This window comes from Nycticebus coucang, chromosome 9 (assembly GCF_027406575.1).
Source record: "Nycticebus coucang isolate mNycCou1 chromosome 9, mNycCou1.pri, whole genome shotgun sequence".
NCBI lineage: Eukaryota > Metazoa > Chordata > Mammalia > Primates > Lorisidae > Nycticebus > Nycticebus coucang.
In genome coordinates, this window is record NC_069788.1 from 122,803,398 (window position 1) to 122,822,090 (window position 18,693).

The following is an 18,693-nucleotide window of genomic DNA, read 5'->3' on the forward strand; positions in this document are numbered from 1 at the left end:
TTTTATTTCAGAAATCTTTCACCTCTTTAGATAAATTTACTCCTAGATTATTTTCTTTTTTAAGGCTATTGTAAATGGAATTGCTGTCTTGATTTCTTTTTCAGCTCATTGGCTGTTGGCGTTTAGAGATGCTAGTGATTTTTGTGTTTACTTTGAATCCTGCAACTTTACTAAATTTATTTATTCTAACAGATTTATGGTGGTATCTTAAGGATTTTCTATATATATGACCTTGTTGTCTGTAAACAGAGACAGGTTGACTTTGTCCTTTCCAATTTGTGTACCCTTCATTTCTTTCTCCTGCCTAATTGCTCTGTCTAAAACTTCAGGTACTAAATTCCATTAAAGTGTTTTCAGTGGGCATGCTTGTTTTAATTTATTTTAATTTAATTATTTTGTTTTAATTCTTAGAAAAAAAGCTTTAAACTCTGATTCATTCAGCGTTAGCTGTGGGTTAGCTTTTAACCCAATTTGTTGAGAAATTTTTTCATGAAGGGATATTGAATTTTATTCAGTCTTTTTAGCACCTATTAAAATGACCTTATGATTTTTTTGTCCTTCATTCTATTGATGTGGTATGTATTAACTTGTATACGTTGAACCATGCTTTCATCTCTGGGATGAATCTCACTTACTCACAGTGAATGACCTTTTCATTGTGTTCTTAAATTTGATATACTAGTATTTTGTTGAAGATTTTTGAGTCTGTGTTTGTGAGGGATACTGGCCTGTAGTTTCTTTTTTTTTTTTTTTTTTGTAGAGACAGAGTCTCAGAGTCTCACTGTACCGCCCTCGGGTAGAGTGCCGTGGCATCACACGGCTCACAGCAACCTCTAACTCTTGGACTTACGCGATTCTCTTGCCTAAGCCTCCCAAGCAGCTGGGACTACAGGCACCCGCCACAACGCCCGGCTATTTTTTGGTTGCAGTTTGGCCGGGGCTAGGTTTGAACCCGCGCCCTACTCACTGAGCCACAGGCACCGCCTGGCCTGTAGTTTCTTACTGTTTTCTGTTCTTGTGTGGTTTTATTATCAAGGTAAATCTGGTCCCATAGAGTGAGTGTGGATGTATTCCCTTTTCCAGAATTTTTTAAAAAATAGTTTGATAGAACTGGTATTAGATCTTTAAATGTTCGATAAAGTTTGATAAAGTTTAAATGTTTGATCTTTAAATGTTTGTTTAAATTCAACAGTCAAACCAACAGGTCCTGGGGTTTTTGGTTTTTGTTGTTGTTTTCTATGGGATAGTTTTTGTTTCTGCTTTGATCTCTTTGCTTGTTATTGGTCCGTTCAGGTTTTCTGTTTCTTCATGATACAATCATGGTTAAGCTGTATGCGTGTACAAATGTATCTGTGTCTTCTAGTTTGGTGTGTAATTGGTTGTAGTAGTTTTTTATGATTCTTTTTATTTTTGTGGTATCAGTTGTAATGTTTCCTTTTTCATCTCTAATACTATTTAGGGCTTCTCTTTTTACTTAGTATAGTTAAAGGTTTGTTGCTTTTGTTTATCTTTTAAGACAATTAGTTCTTTGTTTCATTGTTTTTTTGTAATGTCTTTGTAGCTCCATTTTGTTTATTTCTACTCTGATCTTTATTTTCTTCTACCTATTTGGGGGTTTTATTATTGTTTTTCTAGTTCCTTGTGGTATAACATTAGGTTGTTTATTTGAGATCTTTCTTCTTTTTTGATGTAGCCACTTACTACCATAAACTCTCAGAATGCTTTTGCTGTATTCTATAGTTTTCAGTATGTTTTAATTCCATTTTTATTAGTCTCTTAGGATTTTTAAATTTCCTGTGTATTTTCTCCATTAATTTATTTTTTATTCATAATCATGTTATCTAATTTCTGCGTATGGATACACTTTACAAAGTAACTTGTGTTAATGACTTCTATTTTTATTCTGTTATTAGCAGAAATGTTTTGATATGATTTCAATTGTTTTAAATTTGTTAAGACTTGTTTCATGGCCTAACCATATGGTCTAGTCTGGAGAATGGTCCATGTGCTGTTGAAAAGAATGTAAATCATATAGCTGTTGGGTGGAAAGTTCTGTAATGTCCCTTGGGTCCATTTGGTCTAGAGTATAGTTTAACTTTGGTATTTTTTTGTTGATTGTCTGTCTGGATATTATGTCCATTGCTGAAGTGGTGTTGAAGTTCCCTACTATTACTGTAATGCAGTTAACCTTTACCTTTAGGTCTATTGATATTTCCTTTATATATAGTTGCTCCATTACTGGTTACAAATGTATTTGTAATTATTATATTCTGCTGTATGGACCTCTTCTTCATTATATGAAGTCCTTAATTTGTCTTTTTTTAAATGATTTTTATTCAGCGTGTATTTTATCTAAGTGTAGAAACTCTTGCTCTTTTGTATTTCCATTTATATCTGTTCACTTTCAATATATACCTGTATTTGTAGGTGTATTGAGTTTTGTTTTGTTTGCAACACATAGCTGGGTCATGTTTTTTAATCCATTTGATTACTATCTGTCTTATAATTAAAGAATTTCATCCATTTATATTCAAGATTGTTGCTGATAGGTAAGGACTTACTACTGCCATTTTGTTACCTGCTTTCTGGTTATATTGTACCTGCTTTCTTTGCTTCTATTTTTCCTCCTTCCTGCCTTTATGGGTATTTTTCTTTCGAAGTACATTCGAAATATTTGCTTTTTATGTTTAGTGTGTCTGTTGTAGGTTTGTGCTTTGTGGTTACCATGAGGCTTTCAAAATGCATCTTACAGGTATAAAAGTTATTTTAAGCCGATGACTAACTTTTGTGGCGAAGATTAACAAGAAAAAAGTTAAAAACTTTAAGTTCATTCCCTGCCACATTTTAACTCTTTAATGTCTCCAAGTACATGTCTTATCTTAACGAATGGTTGTATTACTTTTAATAGTTTCATCTTTTTGTCCTGTAACTCATGATGTGAGTGGTTTACACACCACAATTACCAGTAGTAGAGTGTTACGAATTTCTCTGTACACTTACCTTTCCCGTTGAGGCTTAATACTTCGAAATGTTTTCTAGTTATACATTAGCATCTTTTTTCTTTTTTGATTTTTGAGACAGAGTCTCACTCTGTGGCCTTAAGTATAGTGCCATGGCATCATCATAGCTCACAGCAACCTCAAACTCTTGGTCTCAAGCAAGCCTCTTGCCTCAGCCTCCTGAGTAGCTGGGACTACCAGCTGGTGCCATCATGTCTGACTAGTTTTTCCTATTTTTAGTAGAGATATGGTCCCACTCTTGCTAAGGCTAGTCTCAAACTCCTAAGCCTCAGCAGTCTACCTGCCTTGGTCTCACAGAGTGTTAAGAATTAGCATCTTTTTCTTTTACACTGAAAAAAAATAACTTCAGCATTCTTATCAAACAGATCTACTGGTGATGAATTCTCTCAGCTTTTGTTTGTCTGAGAAAATCTTTATCTCTCTTGTGGGTATAAAGGATAGCTTTGCTGGGTACAGTATTCTCCTTTGGCAGGATTTTGTTGTTTTTATTGTTGCTTACTTTTTTTTTTTGAGACAGAGCCTCAAGCTATTGCCCTGGGCAAGTGCTGTGGTGTCACAGTTCACAACAACCCCAAAGTCCTGGGCTTATGCAATTCTCTTGACTCAGCCTCCCAAGTAGCTGGGACTTTAGGCGGCTGCCACCACACCTAGCTATTTTTTCGTTGTAGTAGTCAATTGTTGTGTGGCAGGCCCAGGCTGGATTTGAACCTGCCAGCTCTGGTGTATGTGGCTGGTACCTTAGCCGCTTGAGCTACAGGCACCACCATTGTTGTTCTTTCTTGTTTTCCCTTCAGCACTTTGAATGTGTCATGGCACTCAGTCTTGACTTGTAAGATTTCTGCTGAGAGGTCTACTGCCAAGCATCTCAGAGTTCCTTGATACATGATTTGCTTCTTTTCTTGCTGCTTTCAGAATTCTCTGTCTTCATTCGTTCAGAATTTTATTATTGTATGCCTGAGTTAGTCTTATTTGTGTTGAATCTGCTTTCTGATCTTTGAACGTTTTGTATCTTTTATTTTTTAGCTCCAGTGTTTCTTTTTTTTATTATTTCAGTTTCTTTGTTAAATTTCTCTGAGAAATTGCTGAATTGCTTGTTTGAGTTTTGTTAAAGTTCATTGAGCTTCTTCAAAACAGCAGTTTTGTAGTCATAGATATATGTCATTCCCACCTTAGCTGACGCATACTTACGTCTCTTCAGGCTCAGTCATTGGAATTTTATTTAATCCATTTGATTTGGTCATATTTCTTTGACTATTATTGATGCTTATGAGTTTTTCACTGGTGTCTGGACATTGAAGAATTGTGTCTTTCAGTTTTTTCAGTCTGGCCTTGTCTGACTCACTCTTCTTGAATGTCATGGCACTCAGTCCTGACTTGGAACTTCCTGGGACTTTCAGGAATACAATGAGGACTAACTATTGAGTTCCCTAAGCTTGTGGTCAGTGCAACCCTTTTAGCACTAGAGGGTGGCCTAAACACAGATTGTTTTTTTTATTATTATTATTAAATTATAGCTGTGTACATTATTGCGATCATGGGGCACCATACACTGGTTTTATAGACCGTTTGACACATTTTCATCACACTGGTTAACATAGCCTTCCTGGCATTTTCTTAGTTATTGTGTTAAGACATTTACATTCTACATTTACTGAGTTTCACATACACCCTTGGAAGATGTACCGCAGATGTAATCCCACCAATCAACCTTCCTCCCCCCACTTCGCCCCTCCCTCCTCTTCCTTTCCCCATTCCCCCTATTCTTAGGTTATAACTGGGTTATAGCTTTTATGTGAAAGCCATAAATTAGTTTCATAGTAGGGCTGAGTACATTGGATACTTTTTCTTCCATTCTTGAGATACTGTACTAAGAAGAATATGTTCCAGCTCCATCCATGTAAACATGAAAGAGGTAAAGTCTCCATCTTTCTTTAATGCTGCATAATATTCCATGGTGTACATATACCACAATTTATTAATCCATTCGTGGATCGATGGGCACTTGGGCTTTTTCCATGACTTAGCAATTACGAATTGGGCTGCAATAAACATTCTGGTACAAATATCTTTGTTATGATGTGATTTTTGGTCTTCAGGGTATATGCCTAGTAGAGGAATTATAGGATTGAATGACAGATCTATTTTTAGATCTCTAAGTGTTCTCCAAACATCTTTCCAAAAGGAATGTATTAATTTACATTCCCACCAGCAGTGTAGAAGTGTTCCCTTTTCTCCACATCCACGCCAACATCTCTGGTCTTGGGATTTTGTGATATGGGCTAATCTTACTGGAGTTAGATGATATCTCAAAGTAGTTTTGATTTGCATTTCTCTGATGATTAAAGATGATGAGGGTCCAGTTTCAGTCGTCTACAGGTCGCCAGCCAGTTCACTCAGCACCATTTGTGAAATAGGGAATCTTTTCCCCACTGAACGTTTTTAATTGGTTTATCAAAGATCAAATAATGGTAAGTAGCTGGATTCATCTCTTGGTTCTCTATTCTGTTCCAGACATCTACTTCTCTGTTTTTGTGCCAGTACCATGCTGTTTTGATCACTATCGATTTATAGTACAGTCTGAGGTCTGGTAGCGTGATTCCTCCTGCTTTGTTCTTATTTCTGAGTAATGTCTTGGCTATTCGAGTTTTTTTCTGATTCCATATAAAACGAAGTATTATTTTTTTCAAGATCTTTAAAGTATGACAGTGGAGCTTTAATAGGGATTGCATTAAAATTGTATATTGCTTTGGGTAGTATGGCCATTTTAACCATGTTGATTCTTCCCAGCCATGAGCATTGTATGTTTTTCCATTTGTTAACGTTTTCAGCTATTTCTTTTCTTTGAGTTTCATAGTTCTGTTTATAGAGATCTTTCACGTCCTTTGTTAGATAAACTCCCAAATAGTTCATCTTCTTTGGCACTACTGTGAATGGAATAGAGTCCTTGACTGTTTTTTCAGCTTGACTATTGTTGGTATATATAAAGGCTACCGATTTATGAATATTGATTTTGTAACCTGAGACGCTGCTGTATTCCTTGATCACTTCTAAGAGTTTTGTAGTAGAATCCCTAGTGTTTTCCAGTTATACAATCATATCATCTGCGAAGAGCGAAAGTTTGATCTCTTCTGACCCTGTATGGATACCCTTGATTGCCTTTTTTTCCCTAATTGCGGTAGCTAAAACTTCCATTACAATGTTAAAGAGCCTAAACACAGATTTGCCACTACTCTCTTGAACTGTGAGTTCCCCACCCCTGATAGACTTGAGTTAGACAGGGAAGTGTTCCCTGGATTCCCAGGCAAAGTCCCTCAGTAACTTCTCTCTACATCGCACAAGCAGGAGTCTTTGATTATGATGAGCTGCTAGAACTTTGTGAGAGGTGGCACAGGCAATCTATGTGCTACCCTGGTGAGTAACCTTGATGTCCATTTTCTCCCAGACCATGCTGGTCCACTTCTCTCATAGCTGACGGCCTTATGGCCTGCATCCCGCTGATATTTATTTGAGCCCCAAGAGTGCTTTAGTCAGCCAGTGGTGAGGTAGGCTGGAACTTGTGTCCATTCTACTATGGTAGCCCATTCCCTTCAGACCCATGGTGGGTCTAGAATTTTCATCCTGGAGCACTGGCCTGGGATCAGAGGTTGCATAGTTTTGACTGATACTGTTTTGCTATGATGGGGCCAGTACTGGTTTCTAATGCAAAGTCCCTTCTCCTTTTCTTTCTCCTTCCCCCAAGTGGACAGATTTCTTTCTTAGAGCTGTGATGCCTAGGGATGGCTAAGAGGTGTTGCAGACAGTGGGAGACTGTTTTTCCTACCTATTTCAGTTCTTGTTTTCTAATTATTGTGCTAAAACCGGTACTTTGTATTTTTATCTTGTTTCTTTAGCTCTTATGAAGGTGTTTTCTTCTGTGAATGTTTGTTCAAATTTATGTTTCTGTGGGTGGACTCTTCAGTAGAGGCTTTTATTCCACTATCTTGTTCCATCTCCTTTGCTGTATTGCATTTCATTGTATGATGTGTTATAATTTAATTTAGCAATACTCTTCTGATGGTCATTTGGATATGTTCAGTCTTTTGCTATTCAAATGTAAACATAATAAAAATGCTTGGGCTTTTATAATGTATTCACATGTACAGTATGGGACTACAACAAGAATTTCTGGCATTATAATGTGTGATTCATAAAGTGTATACTCAAACTGTATTTTGAACTGTTGATGCTAAGGTCATAGTGAAATAATTAAATCCTTTCCCAGAATCTCAGTTTTTCCTGAAGTTGATCTAAGAAGTGTTATAGTGTAAATTGTTTAATGTCACATTTCATTCGGTTGTAAGCTCGTTTTGTTCATTTGGCTAGGGCCTCAAGCAGGGTCAGTTATTGACTGCATCTAACGCCAGTTGGTTCCTAATACCTAGCTAGATGGGGTTAAATATGTGCCAGATAGATTATCAATATGCTGGCACATAATTTATCATTCCTAACAATGTCATGTTTCTGAGAATGGAAATATTTTTAAATAAGTGAAATTATATACAGGTTTGATTTTTGTTTATTAACCAACAATTTGGTTTGTATTAGTGGACCCATAAAACCAATCTACTGGAAAACTGTTTTCAAAAATTGAACAATTTTTTAAAAATAAGAAGTATCTATTAAATGACAGTTAAAATTTGTATTGTATCAATACAAAGACACATAACCAGAATGATTATTTTTGTGTATAATCAATCACATGCCTTAAATCATTTCTTTAGCCATTTTGGTTCATAATATAATGTCACTGGTATTTCACTAAAAAGTATAGTTTTTGGCTGGGCACTGTCGCTCATGCCTATATTCATAGCACTCTGGGAGGTCATGGGGCGGTGAAGTACTTGAGCTTAGGAGTATGGGACCAGCCTGAGCAAGAGTAGACTACCATCTCTACTAAAAATAGAAAAGTCACTATCCGTTGTATTTGTGCCAGGTACTCGTGAGGCTGAGGCAAGAGAATCATTTGAGTCCAAGTGTTTGAAGTTGTTGTGAGCTATGACAATGCCACGGCACTCAATTCCAGGGTGTCTCTAAAAGAAAAAAAAAGATATCATTTTAAATTGATGAAATTAAACAATCATATTAATAAATCATAAAATAAATTGAGTGGATTCTTCAAAAAATATTAAGATGTTTAAATATTTTAATTCAAGTATTCTCACAGGAGTTGTCCTTTAAAAAAAAAAAATCATTCAATCTTTCTTTGCTAAAAATCTGAACATATCCAAGATTTTAATATTAAGATTTAGCTGTTTGAAAATATCTTGGTTCTTTAATTATTTGGAATGTTTTATGGTATTAAGGTTTTACAAAATTGTAGGTCTTCGTGTTTCAATTCATCTATACAAAATATAAATATAGTCATTTTTTTGAAAATAGTACCTTCACAAATAAAACAAAAGGACTATTTCCAAAAGTCAAGATACTACAAAGCATAACTAACATTTTCAAAATAAGTCTTTTAATATATATAACCTTTTATTCATTAAGTTATCAAATTCCTTCCTGGCTTTTAAAAGGCTGTACTTCAACATCTTCTTTATAAGATTTGTTTTTCATGTTGCTATTCACTACATCACTTCAAAAGCTGAAGTTTTTTTTGTGTATCATTGAACATGATACGAGTTTTCCAAGTGATTTTGAAATATGTGTACCCAGGTTTAGATTCTTTTTAGAAGTGCTAAGTAGCACTGGAAGGCACTTAAGTTGATTTACAAAATAGTTCTTCAAAGGCACAGGCTATTTGCTCATTTTAGTTTAGAGGCATGTCAATGATTCATAGCTTTCTTGAGAAAAACAGTGAACCTAACAGCTAGTAAGTTCTTTCCTGTCTATCTCTCCACTTTCCTTCTTTATCTTCCCACAATGGGGAATAGTGGGATTAGAGAGAGACATGTAAGAGAAAACCTTGTAAGGTATTTGTGTGGGTCAGGGGTCCTAGTTCCTGGTACCCAGTTGACCTGGTTTGATTACTCAGCTGAGTTAGAAAGTTCAACCAACACACTGTGGTAATTGCAAGCAGAAATGAATGGAGGCAGAAAATAAAACTGGAGCAGCACAGGCAGTATGAATGGGGAGCTAAAGTAACCTACATGCACAAGTTTCAATGTAATGAAGAGAAATTTTCTTTAAGAATGCAGAGAAAGTTTACAAAACTTCCAGAGAGTTGGAAGTGAGTCTCTCTTATGATGGAGAAAAGGTGAGAGAGAGACCCACTCACAAGGGCAGTATGAAGGTATGAATACCTCTTCCTCTGAGTTTGAAATAGGTTGTAAGGTTTTCATTGGTCTCCTTGCACTGCCCAGCTTTCTTGCCCTTTTCTATTGGTCATTTATTATTATCTTCCTCTTTTGGTCATGGATTACCTGGGTTACCTCATGCCCACTTTTCACGAGCCTGCACAGAGAAGTGGAACGAACCAGAGTGGAAGTGGTGGGGATTAAGGAAATAAAACAGAAAGAAGACATGATAGGAAAGATTGGGTCTGGAGGGCTGACTCAGCTGATGGCTGCCACCAGCACCAAAACACAAAATCAGCTTTATTTTATAGTATCTCAGTAGGGTTCTTTATGGGGAAGTAGCATAGACAAAACACGCCTTGGGGGTTTTACAGAATAGTTGGAAAATGCAAATAACTTCATTAAAAACAGATCATCCTGTCAATGGTTTCTACTTAATTTCGTTAACATATGTTAAGAAGTAAAAAGGGAAAGATCACAAGGATTTCTGCATAGTTCCTGAAGATTAACTAGACAAAGAGCTATATAACTTCTGGCAGGGGGAGCATGAAGAAAGGAATATGGTTGTTTTGGGAATAGAGAAGTAGTTGGGGGTTCTCTGAATACTCCTCAGGCTGTGGGGGGGCCCTGCTGCCTCTGGCCTCCTCTCCACACCCACTTTCTTTTCCCCTTTTTAAGGGGGAACTGTTGAGTTGTGCATTATCCTATGGAATAGGATAATACCCTTCCTTCTTCCTCTCTCTGCTCTCCCCTTCCCTCTCCCCCAACCGTGTCATTAATTGTCCTCATATCAAAATTGAATACATAGGATTGATGCTTCTCCATTCTTGTGATGCTTTATTAAGAATGTCTTCCACTTCCATCCAACTTAATACAAAGGCTGTAAAGTCTCCATTTTTTTAATGGCTGAATAGTATTCCATGCTGTACATATACCGCAGCTTGTTAATCCATTATCCTATGGGTCCTCCAATCATACTGGCTTTGCAGGGCAGTCTTTCTTCCCCTCCCCTTTATTTATGTCTCTTCTCAGCATTCACTCTCTGCTTTCACAAATGTTTTGGAACTATTTAGAGATGGTATACATTAAGTGAAATGTTACTTCATTATATACTGTATGAAACCATACTGTTATCAGAGGAATTGAGCTACATTCAAAGGCATCTACCAACCTTTTTCTTGGCATTAATTACAAGATAAATAATTCCCTTTTTAGGAAACAAATATTTTGTGTGTATGAGAATTTCAATATGTATCAAAATATAATAAGAAAATATAAAGTTTAAGATTTCAGTTTGTAGAAGTAATTTACTGAGTCTAAGAGATTGCCAAATTTTCTTGGATTTTCCAGCTCTTAATTCAGAAAACAGACTTTTTTAGTATAAAATAAGTATATCTAATTAGGTAGTTTTCAGTTAAGAGTATGGACTGTAGACTACATGGTTGCCTATTTTTCTTGCACTTAAGTTGAATTTAGATGAAGTACAGAGAGAAATTGTCTCTATCATAAATATATTGATAAAGCTTTTCTAATGACTTTAATGGAATATTGAACTTAGAACTCCTTATGCAAAGGTATTGAATGGATTCAAAGTTATTTAAAAGAACATAAAGTAGCATTATAAGATGTCATGAGATCTTCATTTTTAAAATACTTGTATCTTAGCTAATTTTCCTGTGAGATTAATATTATGCCTCATTTAATGGCAAAATACTTGTTATGGACTTAAGTTCTGAAGTGTTCCTACACCATTAGGTAACTGAAAGATTTCCAAGTTTTTCTAAACAATAGTTCTTATAAATATAAAAGAAACCAATGTTATAAGGATAAGAGCTCCCTATCAGATGAAAGCGTCCAGAGAGGAGGAACCATATCTGTCACATTCAGCCTATGTAATAGTCTCTCATTATGCATAGGGAATACTTTTCAAGACCCAGTGAATGGCTGAATTCACAGATGGTACAGTAACCAAGGAGTGAAATGCTACTTACAATTGATCTGATAACAAAGACAGCTGTTAAGTTATTATCAGGTGGGTAGCCTATACATTAAATATTAGCTGGACAAAGAGATGATTCACATCTTGGTAGGACAGAACAGAATGGAGCAGGACAGTGTAATATTTCATTATGCTACTCTAAACAGCACATAGTTTGAAAGTTATTAAATTCAAAAATTGCATAAATAAATAATTCATATTTTGAGACTGTGGTTGACTGAGGAGAACAAAAAAATAAAGAGGGGAACTACTATATTCTCACTGCCCAGTAAAGTCCCTCACACTTAGTAAATAATTTCTTTAGTAAAGTCAAGAAAACCTAATTTTAAGTTTCAGCTATCTCTCTTATAAGACCTATATTAAAAAGAAGTATAAAGTATTCCAAATAGAAAGTGTATCTCTTTTTGCCAAATCAGGAAAGACTTGATAAGAGAACATTTGAGATATCAATATCCAGAGATTAACTGGATTTCAGGAACAAAATTGTAGCCATAAAAAAAAAAAATAGGAGTTGTTTGGGAATTTATGGGTGCCCAGAGCATTGGGTATGCAAAGGAAAGTAAGGGTAAGTTATGTTGGAAGAAGGGGAATTTTTGAACAGGGAAAGCATATTTGGAGTTGTACTTATGATGATTAACTGACAGTAGTGTGTATAAAATGGACTGGATCCAGAAAAGCATGGAGAACATTAATATAATTATTTATACTTTACATATTACTCCCAATAGTCACCCTGAGTTATCAGCTATTTATATTTCAACAATTAAATGATAACTTTGTATTCAGTTGCTATAATATTAGAATCACTTTAACAAATACAAATGTATGTTAAATGGTATATTAGATTCCAGTTATCAATTATTTGGTAATTTGCTCCTCTTTATTTATAAATCCCAGAATGTGTTCCAGGGCTTGGAATCTGAGAAGTCACTTTTCTGTAAAACTTTTCTGTAACTAGGTCGTGATATGTCTTTTTCACATATATGTGAATATAAAAATAGCACCATATATATAAAATGTCATTTTTTGGCATCTGAAAAATATTATTTTTCCCATATTTATTTTCTATTGCTTTACTTTTCCATCACCAACTTAATTAGATCTGGTCCTTTGCCCTCAGGTAGAACATCTATCTATTAAGGGAATGAATGATTTATGGTGAAGTTGGATCTAGGGAAATAATTGATATAAGAGAGGCAGTATAGTGTAAAAGTTGACAGCTCAGATTCAAGCTTCACAACCTGGATTCAAATTTTAGGTTTTTCACTAAACAGGGCTTCTTAACCTCTGTGCCTCAGTTTCTACGTCTATAAAATTAGGACAGTAATTATACCAGTACTTCACAGGGTAATTGTGATGCTTAAAAGAAGTAATACATATAAAAGCTCTTAGAATATAGTGATAAGTAGAAAGCACTCAGGATATTAGTGATCAATCATTAGTTTTATAATTTTAGTTAATCTGAGAAAGCACCAGCACCATACACACTTTACTAGAATAGTTCTCAAGCTTTATTGTGTAAATTTTGTTTCATAACTGTTAACAATGTATTTAAAATGTATATTCATAGGTCATAGCTAAGAGATTTTGACTTATTGGAATAGGGGCAAGATACAGAAGTGGACATTTTTAGGAGGCATCACAGATAACCTAATAAAGAATACATTTTCAGAAATTTTCTTAAAACTAACGCATTCAGATATACTAGTGGCTGTATAAATAGTACAGCTTTGGGAAAAAATTTGACATTTTTATCAAGTTATGAAAATTTAGTTAGATTTAAAAAATCTCATTTTGATCATTTTTGTGAAGAAATCTTTTTTAATCTATTATGTATTTTATCTATTTTTTTCTATTTCCAAAATTTTGATGTCACAGATGACATAGAAATCTAAATTATTATTCTCTTGGAATATTATATGACCATTAAAAGTGCTAGTTGTGAATGCTGTAGTATCATAGATAAATGTATAGGAAGATTAAAAAGCATTATTTGTATTTATCTGTACTTTACATTTGTAATTCTGTGAAAATTTAAATGGATGAAAGAGTAAAAGGAATATATTCCAATTTAAAATAGTTGATAAAAGGGGAGAAATACACATATGAATACATGATAAACTATTTGCACAATGTCATCATTTTATTTTCATCTTATATATAATAAACCACTTTCCTCCAAAGTCAGGAAATGAGTCCTCTCTAGTCATTAATTGATAAGAGCTCTGACTTCAAGGATGCTTTTGACTCTCAAGATAGAGAAAACGCATTAATATCAATAAAATTCTAGAATTTTAGAGTAAAAGGTAATGATAGTGTTCTACTTACCTGCTGGCACATGAAAAGAAAGCTGATAAGATTGATTAAGGTTATAAAAGTTGATGTGTATGCACCATAAGCCAAAATACAGCTAGTAAGTTAAGTATACATTAGGTATCTTCATCTCTTGCTGGCATCTTTTAACAGAAGAATAACTAATTAATTAAACGATAATTATGATGGCAAAAGTTAAAGTAGGTAGATGACAAATCCCCAACGACAATGAAAATAAGTAGAATTTAATAACCACAGGGTGTGCTATATAGTTTTCCATAGAAACATAATTTTTTTACTCTACTGTGAAAAAATTCTTGTGCTAATCCCATTCTTGTGCTAATCAAAGTAAGACTAACTTTTTGGGAAAATTAGTCTAATGAAACTTGACTTGATTATTTACTTAAGTGCAGAAAATGTAGTGATTGACCAGATAAGCTGTTTTTTAGTTTGCTTTGCTAGAGTCTCAAATTAGAATTCTAAAATATTCTTGAGGCTAAGAAACCAACCCAGTATCTCACTATCAGATTTAGTGCTCATTTATCTTCTCATTGGTTTTCAAGATAGAGAAAATGCATTCATTATCAACACAATTCTAGAACTTTACATTAAAAGTTAATGATAGTATTCTACTTACCTGCTGGTAAGTTTTAACCTACCAGATGTGACCTACAGAATGTCTTCCTGAGGTCCTGAATGTGTCATGGAGTTCCTGGGTGGGCCTGCCAGGATTTGATTTCCTTACTCATTTATAAGAACCCTGGAAGCTGGTATGTCAGACTGGTTATGATAGCCTGCTAATATACTTGGCAAGCTTAAATGTACTTCTGTCAAGTTTAAGGTGTTTGTAGTTACTTTCTTTGGTCTTTATTCAGTTTTAATCCCCCCGCCCCCCATATTTATTGCCTTCACTGGAAAACAATGTGCTTTATATGATAGTAGAACCCTGCAATGATGTTAAGTAAGGGACCGATAGTTTTCATTGCCACTTATCTGTAGTTCTTTTGTAAATACAGAATATTGAATCCAGTTTTTGCATATTAGATTATACTTCTATGCATGCATCAGTTTTATAAGTAAAATATTTCATTGTTAATGTTTGGCATAGAATTATAAGATAATCATGCATGGATGTATTGTAATGGTCAGTAAAATGCTAATGACAGCTTACTGTTATCCAAATTGCTACTATGCCTTGATATTTATGATGTGCCATGAGGATGAATCTGGTTTTAGTATAGTAATTGCTATTGTTGCCATAGCTGTTTATGAGTTTCCTTCTGAGTTCTGAGATCAAATGAGACAAAACAAAGACTAAAACTATTGAAATATATTTAAGTAACAGCTGCTGCTAATACTTTTTAAAATTAGAAGACATAAATTATTAAATAGTGCTACAAAATAAATACTTCTTTGTAACATGGATAAAACATACCTTATCTACTCCCTCTTAAATTAACAAAAGCACACTATTTTTAAACATGTACTACACTACTTTCTTTTGAGCTTTATTCCACAAAGACCTAAAATAAGTAACACTTTGAACTTTTTGGATGATATCTGTCAGCAGAAGCATAATGGCAAAAGTAGAAGCACTTCAAAATTTATAAAAGGCAGAATTTAATTAAATTTATAATATTTGAATTAGAAGATGGTGGTTTTGTAATGTGTTCTAATGAAGCTCTAGTAGTACATGTTTTATGATCAGTGAGGAGCAAATCAACATAGTTCTCAATGCCTTTAATGTTTTTCTGAATTTAATTGTGTTTGTTAGGTTCTCTTCCAGGGATGTTACGGGATCCCTTAATTATTATTTGATAGAAAATGAGCCATCAGACTGCTATGATGATATGATGATTTTTAGATTATTATTTTTTTCTTCATGTAAACTAAAAATCTTAAGCCTATCCCCCAGGAGCTGAGTGACTAGACTCCCTTTTGGCCAAGGGGATCTCATAAAATAGAGTTGCTAGTCATGAGAAAGGAAATTAGACATGCCTCATCACGTCCTCCTTCCTTCTTAGAGGTCCTCTGTGACTCATTAACAGACCTAAGGCTATGCAAGACATACCTGCAGGTCTTTAACATACATAACAAACCACTTGAGTCTGGGCATGTGTCCTCTAGTTTGTCTCTCATTAACAGACCTTTATCTTAACTCAAGCATTCCTTTTCACAGACTCCTGGTCTATTAGACAAAGCCCCAACTCTTTCAGCCAATTGCCAACTAAAGAGTCTTTAAACCAAATCTATAACCTGTATTACATGCCCCCTCCCTCAGCTGCTGTTGAGATGTCCCAACAGTGTATGCCTTCCAGGTATTGATTTATGACTTTACTTGGTTTTTTTGTTTGCTGTTTTGTTTTTGAGACAGAATCACTCTGTTGCCCTGGGTAGAGTACCATGGCATCATCATAGCTCACAGCAACCTAAAACTCTTGGACTTGACAAATCCTTTATCCTCAGTCTCCTGGGTAGGTGGGACTATAATTGGCATCCACAATGACACCTGGCTAGTTTATTTTTAGTAGAGAATTTTTATTTTTATTTCTGAAGCTGGTCTCCAACTCCTGAGCTCAAGCAGTCCACCTACCTCAGCCTCCTAGAGGGCTAGGATGAAAGGCATGAGCCACATTGTTACTGGAATTTCTCTGCTTGGTCCTCGGTTTTTGGAAATTCATGGACCACCATGGGTAAGCGAAAGGACAGATTTTTATTACAGATAAAAAGAGAAAGAAAACAAAGCTTCGCTCTCCTCACCCAGCAATGCATTCCCGAAGAAGAGCTGCGGCCATGGCATCGGCAGCGGGCCGTGTGTCCTACTTCCAGAGGGGCTCTCTGCCCTGGTTCACGTTCATCATCCTCGCCCTTGGCTACTACACATGGGTTGTCTTCTGGCCTCAGAGTATCCCGTATCAGAGCCTTGGGCCCCTGGGTACCTTTACTCAGTACTTGGTGGATAACCATCACACCCTCCTGCGAACTGGGTATTGGCTTGCCTGGCTGATTCATGTGGGAGAGTCCTTATATGCCATGGTATTGTGCAAGCATAAAGGCATCACAGATGGTCAAGCTCGGCTGCTCTGGTTCCTGCAGACTTCCCTATTTGGGATAGCATCTCTCTCCATCTTGATTGCTTACAGACCAAAGTGCCAAAAACAAAGAAGATATTCAAAAGCTTTCCCTACACTTTTACATTCCACCTTACCTTGTGGGGGCAGGGGAAGGGACAGGAAGGCAGTGTTTACTCAGTGATTTTCTACTTTCTAGAAAGTATCTGAGCTTCAAAGCTATTTAAGACCAACTAGTTACTCATCTTTTACATGGTCTGATTGAGCTTAATAGACCAGTGTTATTTAAGAAAGAAATAGGAAAAGACTTTAGCTTTCCAGTTCTGCAGACTGACTTGTTTAGATGAGGGCTTCCAGCTACCTTTTTGATGTCCTTGACTCCTTCCCTGGAGGACTGCCAGGTTTATCTGCAGACTACCCTGTTTCCCCGAAAATAAGACCTACTTAAAGGAATGATAAGACGTCCCCTGAAAATAAGACCTAGCGCATCTTTGGGAGCACACCTTAAAATAAGACACTGTCTTATTTTCGGGGAAACGGGGTAGTATTTATTTCCTTTCCATGATACAGCAGGACAGGTTATTAGTATTAAGCAAACATTTATGAGAACTAACCTCCTCCCCAAAATAGAGCCCTCAAGGAAAAGTACCACCCTGAACAATTATGGATTATGAATAGTTTCGAGTGGAGATAAATTTCTGCAAATGTATCTCAGTCTTTCCTTCTATTTCTCTTGTGCTTAAGGTGTTGCTTTTTGGTAAGGAAAAAAAGATTTTTGACTATGAAGTTAAGCATCATGGAAATTGAACCCAGATTTTTTTTAAAACATGGTTCCTTCCAAAGAGAAATAATGATAGTAATATATATATTAGTGGTGCTGGAAACAACATGAGAGATTATTGAGCAAAACAGATAAACTTGAATAAAATTCCATGACGTGTCTAACCAAAAAAAGAAAGAAAGAAAAAAAAAAAACAGCCTCTGCATAGCATGGGGGTCCTGCTTTCTCCTTCCCTGCAGGTGGGGGTGGGAGGTGGGGAAGTGGAATGTGTGGCTAAAATAAGTCACAGCTGTTGACCCCAGAGACTTGTGGGCAAAAGTTTTAAAACTGCCATTGTGTAGGAATGTGGTCTTGTTTGGGGCATTCTGCCCCTCCAAGGGAGCGGTAGCTTAGATGGAACATTGATCGAACTGTTTATGAGTCCTAGTTAACAGGCACCTGCATCAGTATGACATGACATGTAATTTCTGTGTGCTTGTAATGTATAAAACCAAAGAGTAACCCCACCAAAACATGTTTACTTGCTCAAGGCTTCTTGGGTGTGACCCTGGGTCATGATCCTCAAATTTGTCTCCAAATAAACCTCTTTAAATTATTTTATAGAATATAGCTTCTTTTTTTCCTGCACAATGTGAAACATAAATGAATTTCACCTTTAGACTTGAGTCCTATCCCCAAGAGATCTTATTATGTTTATTCAGATATTCCAAAACCCCAAACCATTTGAAATCTGAAACATTTCTGGCTCCAAATACTTTGGGTGAGGGAAAATTGCCCTTTCTCCTGAAAGTTCACTGAAAGATCAACTCAGAATTAAGGCCGATTAATAAGAGAAAGGTTTATTTGTCATGTGCATGGGGAGAAGCAGAATGATTGCTCAATATCCCAGTGGGGTTTAGGTATTTTTATACATGCTTTTTAGAAGTGGGGTAGACACGATGAGTACAGCTAATTTCTGGTTAGCAGTGATAAATGGTTGTTGGGAAGGATGGAGAAAGATTGATTTGTAAATTAACCTCAGAGATATGTATTTGTTTCAAATGATTGGACTAGGTTAGCATTGCATTCTTGATCCTCTTTCTAATATATTTAGATAGCTGGGAGAGGAGGGAAGTCCATTGTTTATGGTTTATGCACATAGATGGCAGCCCTCTTCCAAGGACTTCTTAATCTCTAAGAACCTTTAATCAAAGAAATTTTTATACTAATGTGTCATATTTGGAGGTAAAAT

General features: G+C 35.6%; 2 protein-coding genes across 12 annotated transcripts in view; both read left to right on the top strand.

Moving 5' to 3' along the window:
* GPHN (gephyrin) overlaps positions 1-18,693 on the top strand; it is a 708,676-nt gene that overhangs the window by 164,343 nt on the left and 525,640 nt on the right. The window lies entirely within an intron of this gene.
* On the top strand, positions 16,362-17,079 carry LOC128593907 (transmembrane protein 254-like). The gene has a single exon (XM_053602287.1). The coding sequence runs from the start codon at positions 16,377-16,379 to the stop codon at positions 16,863-16,865; it is 489 nt and encodes a 162-aa protein (XP_053458262.1). The 5' UTR covers positions 16,362-16,376; the 3' UTR covers positions 16,866-17,079.

Bases quoted from the DNA above. Each gene is read 5' to 3' on its own strand.
- LOC128593907 (XM_053602287.1), top strand. From the start codon at position 16,377: ATGCATTCCCGAAGAAGAGCTGCGGCCATGGCATCGGCAGCGGGCCGT.